Source organism: Hibiscus syriacus, unplaced genomic scaffold, assembly GCF_006381635.1.
Source record: "Hibiscus syriacus cultivar Baekdansim isolate YM2019G1 unplaced genomic scaffold, ASM638163v2 tig00110377_pilon, whole genome shotgun sequence".
Classification (NCBI taxonomy): Eukaryota; Viridiplantae; Streptophyta; class Magnoliopsida; order Malvales; family Malvaceae; genus Hibiscus; species Hibiscus syriacus.
Genome location: NW_024062711.1, coordinates 743,621 through 759,284, shown reverse-complemented (window position 1 = coordinate 759,284; position 15,664 = coordinate 743,621). Strand labels below are relative to the sequence as shown.

Genomic DNA, 15,664 nt, shown 5'->3' with positions numbered 1-15,664 from the left:
GGCATAACCAGAAGGTATTGATTTGAGAGTGGTCATCAAATCAAAGATTTTCATTATGGACAAAGGGTTTCATGATCAAGTAAACTATAACGTAACCAAGGAATGGCATCCTGAGGAAATTTCGAGGACAGAAGATAGTTATGTACCCAAAGATCGTATGTCCGTTGAAGAGAAAAAAGAGACACGAGAGATAAACGAACAAATGTCCAAGATGATGAATATAATATATGTTTTGACCAATGGAAAAGAGACTCCCGCACAAAAGGAGAGAGAGCTCAATGAACCTAATTCTACAATCTCATATATACAAGGGACTTCTGATCCTAACCAATTTGAGAAATTATGCACAGTCACTATTCGTATCAACAGTTCATCTGGAAATACCAAGGAAATGGTGACAACTATAGAAATTTCCAGAGATGAGAAGAAATTATACAATCAGAACTCATCGTCGTTTAAGACACATTTCCCAACTTCAGAAACTCAGGATCAATCCAAGATGAAAAGAGGTTCTCATTTTAATGATATCCCTATATCATATAAGGAGTTGTATGAGAAGCTACTAGAAGCGCGAGTGTTGGCTCCACATTATGGGAAGCCTCGACAACCTCCTTATCCAAATTGGTATGATATTATATTCGTTGTGAATATCATACCAGAATTCAAGGACATTCCATTGAGAACTGTTCAAGCATCGAGTCAAACATCTTTTGGATTATGGAATTTTAGAGTTCGAGGTAAAGAATCAATCAATGAGGGTCACTGATTCTCCCACCATATTGATACCAAAAATATTCAAAGGAAAGAGTATCAGTGAGAGCATCCAAAAGGAAGAAGTTCTGCTGAAGTATGAGGCTCAAATACGTCATTTGAAAACTGAAAATGGTAAATTGAGTGCAAAATGGAAACCATGCGTGAGGATTTCCAAAATATCGGTCAAGTCTTTTAAAAGGCTGGTTTCAGAAATATCCCAAAAGAGTGGATAACAGGGGTCACTCAACTGAAAAAATTGCAAGAAACATGAAGATCGGGGCAAGAAGTTTTCTCATGATCTACGGGTTGCAGAAGAAATGCGCGCTACAGCCGACATCAAGTTGGAAAGATGTCAAGCCGAAAATCAAATGTTGAATAAGGTTATAATCAACATGGAAGATTCATATCTTATCCATCAATGTAAAATTGAAGTTGAACTAGAAGACACTAAAGCCAGAAATAAGAAATTGATGACATTTTTGGATCATGTACAAGAACTTATTGACCACAAAGATTCCCTTACAAGGAAAAATAAACAATATTGTCTATAAATCCAAGAATTGACATGTAAGATGAAGGAAAAAGACAATGTCATAAAGGAAGTTGCTGACCAGGCAAGCAATGTGGCTCGTAAACTGATTGATTTAGCTGGTTTTATGCAAGAGTTAAAGTAGATTGACAACTCTACACCTGAGCATGAGTGGAAGTCAGTTTGGAATTTGAGGGAAATAGAGAAATTAGAAGTAAAAAATATTCCTTATATGTAAAGTTTGTTTGATGTATCAAAACTTTATGTTCAATAAAAATTGTTTTGAGATGATCATTCTTGAATGATACCTTCTGCATACATTTCCATTGCACATTTTGCATTCTCATTTTTGCATTTTTTTCATAAACATTACATTTATTTATTTAAGTATTGCTACATACATGTAAATAATTCATGAAAGGTTTTGTAACAGTAAAACCAAAATCATTCATTCATATTATTGTGTCATCATCGTGGAAACAATGGGACAATCTCATGAGGGATCACAAAATCAGTTGCAAGAACAGTTTGACGGGTTACATCAAGATATGAGTAATGAAACATTGGGATCTCTACATGATGGATCAAATCATATGGTCCAAGAAATGGAACCTAAGACTTTTGATGAAGAAGAGATGACCACTAAAGAGCAACAGTGCTATCAGATTAATGCATCGATAATGATAACATACCCTGGGGCATCTCACTCGAACCTAAAGAATAGCCTCATTAGCTATGCACAATATGAGGATGGATTCAAGCAGTGGAGGAAGCAATCAGAGCTATGAAAGGTGTTAATGCCTTCCACGAAGAACTAAAAGCGAGAGAACTCAGTTTGGTTCCAGATTTGGTTATCCCCCATAAATTCAGGATGCCTGATTTTGAAAAATATGATGGCACTAGTTGTCCCCTAATCCACCTGAGAATGTTTTATAGAAAAATGAAAGGGTACCTAAATCTTGATGATTTGTTAATTCATTCCTTCCATGATAGTCTCGTTGGACCAGCAGTAGTATGGTACAATTATTTAGGCCGAGAGCAGATCAAGAGATGGGTTGATTTAGTTGATGCATTTTTTGGGACAATATTGATATGTTAAAAGTTTAGCTCCCAAACGTAAGGATCTTCAAGAAATAAGGATGAAAGTCAATGAAAGATTTAAAGATTATACCTTAAGATAGAGAGAAGTGGCAACACAAGTTTAATCTCCCATGATAGAAGAAGAGATATCATATATTTTTCATAATTCTCTTCCAACTCCTTTTTATGAGTTAATGCTGGCGAGTTCAAAAGATGGATTTAAGTATCTTATGACAAGTGGAGAATTGATTGAAAATACAATCAAAGAAGGAAAATTAAAAGTCACATCCAAAAGCCCACCTGATCAAAAAGAGAAAGTTGATGATGTGAATGAATGTCACGTCCAAAATCCCCGCAACCACAAAATAAAATGAGCAATTAGTGGTTCGGACCGACCAAAAAAAGTCATACGATCGAGAAATACTATGGAGGTGTTATAAATTTCTATCTCAGATATGTACCCTAATTTTATTAAGAGTCAATACATCACATCGAGGCCAATGAAAGTGCCACCAAACCCTTATGCTCATAGTTATGAACAAGATAGTGTTTGTGATTTTCACTTAGGGGTATCTGGGCATTCTATTGGAAATTGTAGGTCACTGTTAAAGGAGATAGAGATGCTTATTGACAATGGGACATTGACACGAGAATTAGTGGAACAATGGATGACAAACTTAAGTGGGGCATCAAAGCATGATTAAGTTAATTATCATCACATTGGATAAGTAATGTGGCATCCTGATCAAAGAAGAGATCATTTCATCTGTCATGGAGCTTTATCTTAATTTGTAGCATCTTGTTTAAACATGTTTTTTTGTTCCTTTCTCCGCCTTTTTGGTAATAAATAAATTTGTGTTGCTTTTAAAGGTTATGAGCATTGAATCAATTTAGAAATCTTGCAGTTATTTGAATATCAACGAGATTAAAAACTCTTTATAATTAGAGTTATACATCTTTGACAAAATATCAAGATTGAAAACTGATAAAACAAGAAACTTGACCTTACCTCATAAGAAATACACCCAAACACCATACCATCCTCCTACAAATATGAGATAGCCTTCTCCTATTGCAAGGAATTAGACAAAATGCTTGGTATTTATATATAGGAGTGTACAATATGGGGCATCTTTTGTGTAACATTACAAAACTGACTAGACTACTTTTCTATTGATGACGTTCGATGTCAGTTGCTTGGGAATTTAACTCTAATGATGAGATTTTCTGATTTCCACCAAAACACCTAGACTATAATAGGTTCTTCTTAACAAGCTTAAGAAGTTGGAGTTGTATACCCATGTTCTATTATTATATATACAATAAAGCTTGAGTTGTCCCTCTAGAGCAATTGGTTAATTTCCCTGGCTTTATGGATAATATTTAGCTAGCCTGTTATATTACTATTATATGCAATAAAGTTGTCCCTCTAGAGCAATTGGTTAATAGCCCTGGCTTTATGGATAAGTTTCAACTAGCCTGATAGAGACAAATTACAATAAAGTTGAATTCAGCTAGCCAAAATGGCAAAAGGTTACTAAATAAAAAGTTGATGTAAAAATGTACTAAGGGAGTTAAGGAACACCTGTTATAGTCAACTTCACACGAGCACACGTAAATTTCATTTTAGACCGATATTTTAGCACTGTCTTGGTTAGAGGAGTCTAAATGGAAGATTTTAGAGAACCCAAATAGAGTATTCTAGGAAGTCTAGTAATTTGTAATGCTAGTTGCATCATTTTGTCTGCATCCGGTTAAAATACCAAGTCAAGAAAGTGAGGCATGTGACAATGTTCACAAAGAGTGAGAGAAGAGTGACATCGTTAATAAATAGATGAAACTATAGAAAATAGGAAAGCCAACCTGAAACTAACCCATAAATGTTGATACTTGTTAAAGAGTTATAACTCTGAAACCTTAAAGAGTTGTTGATTCTTTTGATATTCTTTGAACGCATGCTTATGATTTGATTCTATTGTGAACCTGTAAGGAGCAATATTTTACAAAATTCTTTAATTCTTTGATAAAGAAAGGAGGAAAAACATTTTCAAATAGGACAGACTCAAATGAGAAAGGTCTTTGAAGCTAGTTGATGCCTATTCTACCTCTAAAAAAAGAATAAGCAAGGCCAAAATGATGAAGTATTTCATATTCTTGAAAGCAAGAGGTCCGAGAGACCTTAAAGACTGGAGAATTGAATTTGTTATAATCTCTTGTGACATTATCAACTTATCAAGAAGGATTACCCTATTTAAAAGGAGAATATATCTCAGTACATAGCAAAAAAGGCAAGAATGTGACCAGTCAAGAAGAAGATGATCGTCTCATTCAGAAGAGACACATATCTTAGACATTTCTGTCATAAGGATTAATCATTTTTTAAGTTTGTGACAACATGAAGAGAATCCCTCAAGTTACTTAACAACAATGTTGTTTAGTAACACTAGAATGAGAGCATTCAAGGCTAAGAGATTCGATACCAAGAAAGCCACGAGTACTTACAATGGGGCATTGTCAAAGTTAGACCTCGTGGGAATCATGAGATTCAAATCAAACAGACATTGAGAGTGAGCCTTATAACTTAGAATGTGGGGCATCTTGAAGGCTCACATCAGTATGAAAATATTGGGGCATTTTAAAGGCTCATTTCAGATAGAAATAATCTATGTGGGGAATTTTGAAGGCTCACATCAACAAAAAGAAAATGTTGAGGCATGCTGAAGGCCCTATTATCTCGGAATATAAGATCATTAAATTAAGCAAATATCTCCAATGAGATAAAAATATATGAAGAATGAAAATGATGAAATAGTGACAGTGGAGCTGACTATACTTAATTGCTTTGTTCATCATATGGTTACATTATTCTGGTAATTTCACCTACATTGATATGAGATTTATTCTTTGGTGTCCTTATAACGACATACCATAGCTTTGAACTATACAAAGAGCTTCATTGATTAAGAAATTTGGGCAGAAGCCACATGAAAGGATGAATGTGTTGTCAAATGTTCTACAAACTAGTGACTAGATGTTGAACCAATGTTGGAATCATATGGTGTTTACTTTTGTTGACTCAAGATGAGGATTGTATTCCAAAACCCCAAGGTTAGAAGTGAGAAATGATGAAGATTTCTTTCCACGAAAGGGGCCATGAAATTTTAACAACAATAAACTAATTGAACCAACCAAGGTTGAACGATAAGTTATTGTTAAACATCTCGACATGATATAGTCTAAAGAACCTTGTTCAAGATCTGATTATATGCAGAGACATAAAATGAATTAGGATAAATCCTCCTTGTAATGTGTTTCAAGAGTCAAATTAGAACAGACGATGATCTCCTAATTAATCTCTGCTGAGGTAGACATATTTACATCTACATTCTGCAAAGATGATAGATCCTCCTTTCAAATATAAAAGATTTATGGGATTTCTACATAAGTTCAGGCAAAGAAAGCCAATTTTATTAAGGATAAAATGGGGACAATTAGGTCATAATTCTGAATGTGGAAAGAGTTCCATAAATAAAACATTTCTTCAGAGACTTTAATGCAAATTGAGGCGAAGAAGACAAAAAGATATAAGTTGATCAGATGATTCTTCGTAAATGTAATCTTTAAAGCATAAGTTGCTACACTGATATCTGAAGAAAACCCTTGAAAATAATGATCAAATGGAGGAAGACTGAATTCACCACTTTGGAATCAAATTAAGAATGAATCAACATTTTTTCATTCATAAGAACATCATTTGCATAAAAGAAAATGCATTACGTTGATGCATTTGATTGCATTTACATAAACACATATTCATAGGAAAAAAGAAGATTCATTATGACAAAATACCTTACAAGTATAAGGTATAATTTAAATCACAAATGCAGGAATCATGTTAGGAGAGGCAAACATCAAAAGAATAGATTGACGCAATCCATAGAGGAAGCATTATTTTTTGGGCATGTTGCCCAACCAACAAGTTCTTTCGAAAAATGAGAAAACGATTTTCAAAGTTTATCATTTAATCTTTTTTGAAAATGAAATTTTTGAAAAGGAAGAAGTTTCTTACCCAGTAAATTATTTCCCACAAATTTGTAAATCCTTCGGGTCATCTGCCAGTCTTTCAAGCATGATGTTTAAATCCTTATGGTCATCTGTCAGTCTTTGGAGCAGGATGATAAGTCCTTAGGGCCATCCGTTAGACCTCATGGTAGTATGTTTTCGCATGAAAATAAGAAAGCGATTACAAAATTTTCTCATTTAATGTTCAAGAAAATTAAATCCGTCGGGTCATCTTTAAAACCTCAGGGTAGGATGTTTTCGCATGAAAATGAGAAAACGATTACAAAAGTTTCTCATTTAATGTTCAAGAAAATTAAATCCTTCGGGTCATCTGTAAAACCTCAGGGTATGATGTTTTCTTATTAAAGTGAGAAAGTGATTACCAAAGTTTCTCATTTAATGTTCAAGAAAATTAAATCCTCTGGGCCATCTGTAAAACCTCATGGTAGGATGTTTTCGCATGAACATGAGAAAGCGATTACCAAAGTTTCTCATTTAATGTTCAAGAAAATTAAATCCTTTGGGTCATATGTAAAACCTCAGAGTATGATTTTTTATTTCCTAATAAAAATAAGTCAGCAGGACAAAAATTTCTTGTCTTTTTGTCTTTGCTCTATTCTTGTTAACACAAAAATAAGCAAAGAATGGCAGCTGTCGACAGTCATTTTCGTCCTAGTCTATATAATAATATTATATAATATTATTATTATATTACTATTATTATATATTATTATTATTATCAAATAATAATATTACAAGCCCAAATCAATAAATCAGGGCCCAAATACAAAATAACCAGAGGCTCATTTACAAGAGTTGACCCAAGAAGAAAATGCAGACCCGAAAACCCAACAAGATCCGACCCGGAGGCCCAGATAACTCAATAGGTCCAAAACCCATTTAGGGTTTCCATATTTCTCCAGCGCCACCACTCTTCCATAACCGTCCGATCAAAAGAGATCCTATGGCCCAGATATAGCCAGTAGAAGCCCTAGGGTATCATTAACACCCTAGGGCTATTCCGATCGCCGCCTCCCACTACTCCAACTAGTCGCTGCCACGACGCTACCGCTTCAAATAGAAGAATCCAAAATAATAATAACAACCGTACACCTCACTACCTTATGGTGAGTCACTATCGTAGATCCGATGAGTCACCGAGTAGATTCATTATTATAAACGGAGTCTGAGACCTATAAAAGGCCATTCATCCTGAAATGAGAGAATGACAGAGCAGACAACAAGAACAGAGGGAAACGAAAGAGCAAAAAACATAAAACAACCATCAACAAATAAACGAGAGATAGTATCCAAGAGAGAAAAAGAAAAAGAGAAGATTTTACCTTCATCGAAGCCCACGCGCCATCGGAAATTGTCAGATTTTGAAGGTAAAACTACATATCTAGTCCAATTGACTAGTTTTTAGTATAAGAGAAGCTCAGATTCAGGTAGAGGGTGTTCCAATCTATGTTTTGGGTTGTTTATATATTTTCAGCCACTGTGGACGGTGGCTGGCGGTGGCTATTGGCGGCAGAAAACGATTGTCAGTCGGTGGCTGGTTTCCCTCCAGTGAAGGAAACCTAGAGAGAAGGGAGAGCTTCTCTCTCTAAGAGAGAGAAACAAAGAGAGAAAATGAAGGCCTTAGACCGAATTCGACCTATTTATACCCCTCCCTGAACGACTTTGTTTTGGAGAGGGGCTACATGTAAATTCGAGCATGGGTAAATTATACACGGGGTCCCTTTAACTTTGTGATCTTCCAATTTAATCACTGAAAGCATGTTTATGTGTATCCTAATTCGATTCTCAAATTTTATTTGTTTTTATTTTAGCCATTATTCGTATGTATGTATATTTAGGGTAAAATATTCATTTTAGTCCCTTAGATTTTAATAAGTTATATTTTAATCCGAAAAATTTTAAAGGTTAAATAACATTGTTAATACCTACATTTCATGATATTTTTAATTATGACCATTAATTTAGTTACTTTGCAATTTAATCCTTGATCTTAAATATTTTATAATATTGAGTAAACATAGGATTATTTACATTTCTAGTATTTAACATATTAGGTATTAGTAGTAATAATCTAGATATTTTATTTTTATTTCCATAATCTAATAATTAAAATCAAATGCAAATTTATTAGTTTACTGCAAAGACAATTAATTAATAAACATATGTACCAATTTTGGGCATTGTGGGGGTGTTAATCATTCACCACACGTAACCGACTCCCGAACTCATTTTCTGGTAAGCAAACTCTTGTTATGTTATTTTAATATTATTTTATTAAAATAACATATCATTTTGGTGACCAATCATACCTCGACAAAGGATTGGTGACGACTCTTCAAATTAGTGTTTTATCTTATGCTAGAAGATAAACACTTATATTTTTCGAGACAATGACACTTGTGTGTACACTTTGTTTTTCGCCGGGCAAATACCATCTCGACAGGGAGTTTTCAACTTTTTCTAACAACAAGAAAATTATCTCAAATATTTTACAAAGAGATTTCAACAACTCCTTAGGATAGACAACTTCTTTCGTTTTCTCTATTTAAGAGTATACTCAATGGCTACAAATCATCCTTTTAGTAGCACTAATGTCTACCACTTTTTCATTCATAATATTCAATATATTAGCCTTAAAGAAACCATCACATATTTTATTTACTATGACTAAATTCGGTATTCCACTCAACCAAATTAATCTCTACTCTTTTAACTTTTATACTAAGTTTTAAGAATTTTTAACTTGTCATGGTATTTTATAAAATTAGAATAGTGAGCATAATAACGAACAGTGCACCTTGTAGGTTTCTATGAAAGAAAGGTGGCACATTAGGCATGCTTAAATACCAGGTCTTCATAGAACCAATCCTAGACATGTACTTTCATATTCATCACTCTACTTTCCAATAAATCATTTATGGATTTTCTCTTTATTAAGGCATCTTAAATAATTATGCTTGATGCTTTTACTCACAATAGTATATTAAGCATATACATTTTGGGCTCACTACTGCCTTAGCCTTAGTCTTAGTCCTTATACTAGTGGCTTATCTTAATCCATAAAATATCAACTAAGTTTTGTAAAGACTAATTTAACATACTCGTTTATTCATGTATTTAAAAAGCATGAATTAACAAAAAACAAGTCTAAATAATCTGTCATCGCAGGTAGAATCATAATTACCAAATAGACTTGTTCATTCTCACCATGCTCGCAACTTCAATCTTTGCATCATCATCTTCAACCAAAAAGGCCCAAAAACTAACATGACAATCACTTCAATTGAATTAACATCTCTCTTGAATATGTTAATTCTGCACCAAAATGAAAATTTTACAATGTTAATCTAAAAAATGATTTACTATCAATAATAGATAATTAATAGTAATAAATTCTTATCTTCAATATCTCGTGTCATTGATTTCACATCTCTTCTCCAAGTTAATCATCTCGTACTTTGACAAAATTATTTCTCAAAAACAAATCAACTTTTACAATAACACTATCAAACACTCAATAATATATGATAATCATAGATTTTCATGTAATAAAATTTCTATTCACCAATAAGTGTGGTATTTAGACTAATGACTAACTTTCCAAAATTAACATTATCATAAATAGTCATTAGGCTAACAATAAATAGCGTCTTTGTCATGTAAGAATCCAGTTTGCACGCCAACAATCTTGGTGCATTAAAATGGTCAAATAAATTGAACCAAAATTTATTCATACAACTTTTAAAACGTTATGACATGAACATAAGAAATAATATTATAAACTAAAACAAGCTCCTGAATGTTTGAATATTTCAATATTAAAAAAATCCTTATAAGGTAACCTATTTAGTGCTTTAAAACTTGGCTAAAAGCATTGAACTTTGCTTTTAAAAACCATATCATATTTAAAGCCATAAATTACTAATATCTTTTAAAAATCTTTTAATGAAACGTTTCATTATTCATGGCTCTCCATTAATTCCATGTTTAAATAAAACGTTACTTAAAAAATAGTAGAGAAATAAGTTACACCAAACAACATAAAATAATATATTCATGAATTTCAATCACACTTACCTTTAAAAATTCTCATGAATGTTATCGTTTCGTTATAGCATTGACAGTTACAAGGCAAAGTAAGCTAAGAAGAACGAGAAGAGAATGAGAAGCAAGATTGTAGAACTTGATTCATTTCATAAGATCATGATTCTCTCAATCGTAGAGAGATACATTTATACATCATATAAGAGCAATTCTAGAAGCTCTAACAGTTACAACAACCTTAACCGACTCTAACAAATCTAACTATGAGAAGCCAGCTAAGCAATTGTACACACTAACATTCCCCCTACTATAAAACCCTCATTGTTTAAGACCACCAATTTACGTGAAACTGAGGTGTACCCAACATCATGCTTCTACACTCCCCCTACTGCAGACTCCTCCTAATCTAAACACTAACTCCACGTGAGAACCCGAAGTGCGTGCAAACTCATACACTAACACTCCGCGTACTGTAACCTCAACCTCGCTCAGGCTTAATTCACTCTTCAACCTGCGAGTCCACAAATTTATCTAGAATTTGAGACACAAATAGTCGTTGTCTATGTTTGAGAAACATATGAGCAGACAATGACTTAGTTAAAACATCAGCCACTTGCTCAAAAGCATGAACCTCCCGAACAGAGAGTTTTCCAGCAGCCACAATCTCCCTAACAAAGAACAAATCAAGCTCAACATGCTTAAACTTTAAATGGAGTATTGGATTTGCACATACTGCAACAGCACTAGAATTGTCACACCATAAAACAAACTTGCCATGAACGGTCACACGTAGTTCACTTAAGAGTGACTCAAGCCACGCAATCTCAGCAGCAGCACATGCAACACTCCTATACTCAGCCTCTGCAGTGGAGCGAGGAACCACGTGCTGCTTGTGTGAGCCCCAGGAAACTAAGTTTCCAGCAAAATAGATGCAATAGCCCGAGGTCGAACGTCTGTCATCTGCATCGAACCCCCAGTTTGTATCAGCAAACCCTGTCAAGGACAAGCGAGACGATGCTGCAAATCGAAGACCAAAGTCGACAGTGGCATGTAAGTACTTTAGTATGCGCTTCACTGACTGAAGGTGGACATCACATGAAAATTGCATACACTGGCACACCCTATTCACTGTAAAGGCAATGTCTAGATGGGTGATAACAACGTACTGTAGTGCACCAACAACACTCTGATAGTGCATAGCATCTTTAAACAGTGTCCCATTGTCAATAGTCAACTTGTAGCTAGTAGCCATAGGCGTGGGAAGTCCTTTAGCATCTTCCAAACCACTCTTACACAAAATATCTCGTATGTACTTTTGCTAACTTAGAATAATTTCATCACCTGATCAACACACCTCAATTCCTAAACAAAATTCAAACACCCTAGATCCTTTAAAGCAGACTGACTATTAAGCTTGTTAATCACCTCCTGAACTTATTCTTCACAACTTCCAGTCATAATGATGTCATCTACATACACAAACAAGTATATGATATTACCAGCAGTCTCCTTAACAAACAGTGAAGCATCGGACCTTGACAGTATAAATCGTTGATTCTCCAAATACTCTTTGAGTTTCTCGAACCATGCTCGAGGAGTCTGCTTCAGGCCATAAATGGTTTTGTTGAGTTTACAGACCAAGCTACCATCACCCTGCTCATAGCCTGGCGGTTGCACCATATATAGCTCCTCATCTAAGACTCCATTCAAAAAGGCGTTGTTGACATCAACTTGCTTTAGCGACCATTCTTTCGATAATGCAAGGGATAGAACGACATGTACAGTTACTGGCTTGACCAAAGGGCTAAAAACTTCATGATAGTCAATCCCAGGCTGCTGCAAAAAACCCTTGGCCATAAGTCGGGCTTTGTCCTTGCTATAGACCTATCAACATTTCTTTTGATTTTAAAAATCCACTTGCAACTTACTGGTTTCCTACTACTCGGCAGCAAAACAAGCGTCCACGTGTTGTTCTTCACTAGTGCATCGTATTCGGATTGAGCTGCTGCCTTCCATTCTGAGCTTTTCATGACTTCTCGAATGGTCTGTGGTTTTTTATCTGAACAAGCTACTTGAAAAAAAAAATTGTTTCCGAATTCCACACTTGCTTCGGGTTACCATAGGATGAACATTGCATTGTTCTTCATTATATTGTACTATAGTAGGTTGTGATTCTTCACAGAATCCTAACTCATTTTCGTTCAGATTAGTTGATGCACTAGACACAGGCTCTCCTGGATCGACTTCCTCAGCAGGTGTTATTAAGCCATTACCTGCACATACAATGTCCTCTATAGCACCAACTACGTGTGGTTCATTAGCCACATATGTGTCAGGGTTCTATGTATAGGCACAAGTTGAATTTGGTGTTTCTCTTGCAATCTGACTTGGCTCTCAGATTGACTGTATTACAGGTAGAACATTAACCGATGAATCACGAATTCGATCAAATGTCTTTCCCTCAGAATAAGGGAATACTTCTTCATCGAATACAATATGTTGTGAGATAAAAAGCCTCCCATTTTCATCTAAACACTTGTACCATTTGTATGAAGGGCTATAACCAAGAAACACACATTGTTTTGACCTGAATTCCAACTTGTTCTGATTAAATGGTCTCAAAAGAGGGAAACATGTACAACCAAAGACTCTTAGCATGGAATAATCATGAGCTTGTTGATAAAGGACCTCAAAAGGTGACTTTCCATTCAATACTTCTGTTGGCAACCGATTTATTAAGTGTACTGCTGATACAAAGGCATGACTCCAGAACTTCAAGGGTAGTGCAACCTCGGCTAGCAAAGATAAACCCATTTCAACAATGTGTCTGTTCTTCCTTTCTGCTTTCCCATTCTGTTCAGAGGTACTCATACACGAGACCCTTTGTTGAACACCATTTGCAAGAAACCAACCTTTGAGAGCTTGATACTCTCCACCTCCATCTGTCTGTAAAATTTTGACTTTAGAATCAAATTGAACTTCAACCATCTTAAAGAAGTTAAGAAAATACTGCATAACCTCAAACTTTATTTTAAGTAGATAAATCCAAGTGTGCCTACTATAAACATCTATGAAAGAAACATGGTATGCAAAGCCATCAGCATAAATAATTGGCGTTGGACCCTAAACATCTGAGACAACCAACTAAAACGGTTTATTGTATTCAGTCAAAGATATACAAAATTGTAGTTTATGATCTTTGCTTTGTAAGCATGTTGTACAAACACGAGACAACTTATTTTCATTAGACACAATATTACACGCTTTCATTACAGCTCGAACAGCTGCTATCGAGAAATGGCCAAGATGTTTGTGCCACAAATCCAGTGAGCTGGACGCTTTCAAGACATGATTCGACTGCCAGTTTGAGTCTTTCGTAGTGGGTGGCAACAACTGATATAACCCGTCATGTGTAAGCCTCCCTTTCAACAGAACCTCCCGAGTCGTGTGCCCTTCACAAAGAACTCAAAAGGGTGAAATTCGATAAATACCTTGTTGTCACGAGTGAATTGTGATACAGACAACAAATTCTTCTTTATACTCGGCACATGGAGGATATTTTGTAATAAAAAGGGTTTTGAGTTACTTAGTAAACAAGTTTTTCCTATTTGGGTGATCTTAACACCCTCTCCATTTCCCATAAGCAGTGTATTTTTACCTATGTAAGCAGCACCCGAGTCAAAAAGAGATAGATCATTGGTGACATGATGTGTTGCTCCCATGTCAGGATACCAAGCCGTATCAGCAGTGTTGGTTGAGACATTGCCAGACGGTACTGTGGAGACAAACGTTGTGGGTGAGGAAGGCATTGAAGGGCCAAATAGATTCTTCTTAGAACCAAGTGACGAATCACTAGAAACTGCACTCATGGGAAGCATTGTCATCGGATACGGGACTTGGGAAGTGTACAAATAGCCACCTTGATAGTAAGGCACTGACCCAAAAGACTGCATTCCAGGAAAAACTGAGTTAGCAATAGAATAATAGAAGAACATAGGGGACTGAGCAAAACCAGGACTCATCAAGTATCCATATGCCTACATGTTAACCGTAGGCTGCGGCTTATCATTCGTGACACTGCGAGGCTGTTTTAACCCATCATTACTCAACATAGAAGAATCAACCACTCCAGAATAATCGCGATCAAACCCGTGATAGCACTTCTGAACAACATGGCCAAATTTTCCACACAACTGACACTGAGGTCAATTAGAGTTATTAAACGACCATGCCCTCTACCAATAAAGTTATCACCTTGTTGATTCCTTGCTGAGTTGAACTGCGACTGGGACGAAACATTGCCAGCAACGGACCTTGAATCTTGGCAATCATTTTTTCCAGAATGAGTTGCGACATTAGCAGAAGCACTCTCACACAGAAATAGTTTCTGTCGAGCTTCAATGTCAAGAAGCATTTCAGTTAGCACATCTAATGACAAAGAATCACGAGAGGCTTTAGTAATGATTGACTCAAATTCCATGGATAACCCATCCAAAAGAACACTAACATGTTCTTGCTCAGTTACTAAACTTCCTGCAGCATTGAGCATGTCACAAATGGATTTTACCTTTGTCAGATATTCACTTACTATCAACCCAGCCTTCCTTTCCGAATGAAGGCTATGTCTAAGAGCAGACACTTTCGCACTAGACCTTGCACCAAACAGTCTTGAGATGGCACTCCAAATGGTGAGCGTGGATGTCAGACCAGTGAGGTGAGGAAGGACCTCTGTACTTACTGTGGTTAAGAGCCAAGACGCCAATAGCTTATCTTGTTGTCTGGAAACCATAAAAGTAGGATTCTCTTTCTCTTGTCCTGATTCATTCACAACAGACTCACTTGGAGCAAAAGCATCACTAGACATGTACTTCAACAACCCATACCCATCATTGATCAACATTACTTGATGTTTCCACAAGAGATAAGTACTCTCAGACAGTTTCACAATATCATGCTTAGGAATGTGTTGAACTGTCAAATTAACCGTAGAGGAGGCCATAGGGAGGATAACAAGCAAGTAAATACACAAGTAGCTGAGTAGAAACACACCTCACCACCTACTTACAATACTTCAAGAATATGCAACTACCTCCAGTGCATTTTGCGACCAGCAAATGTGGCTATTGAGAGAGACAAACCTTCAATGCATCGCGTAAAAAGAAATTCAAGAAATAT

The 15,664-nt window shown here is 35.6% G+C and overlaps 1 protein-coding gene across 1 annotated transcript; it reads right to left on the bottom strand.

Moving 5' to 3' along the window:
• Positions 1 to 10,988: 10,988 nt before the first annotated feature.
• On the bottom strand, positions 10,989 to 11,741 carry LOC120121537 (secreted RxLR effector protein 161-like). Its single transcript, XM_039140872.1, has one exon. It carries the CDS (start codon positions 11,739 to 11,741, stop codon positions 10,989 to 10,991), a length of 753 nt encoding a protein of 250 aa, XP_038996803.1.
• Between the last annotated feature and the right edge of the window lie 3,923 nt (positions 11,742 to 15,664).

Bases quoted from the DNA above. Each gene is read 5' to 3' on its own strand.
- LOC120121537 (XM_039140872.1), bottom strand. From the start codon at position 11,741: ATGGCTACTAGCTACAAGTTGACTATTGACAATGGGACACTGTTTAAA.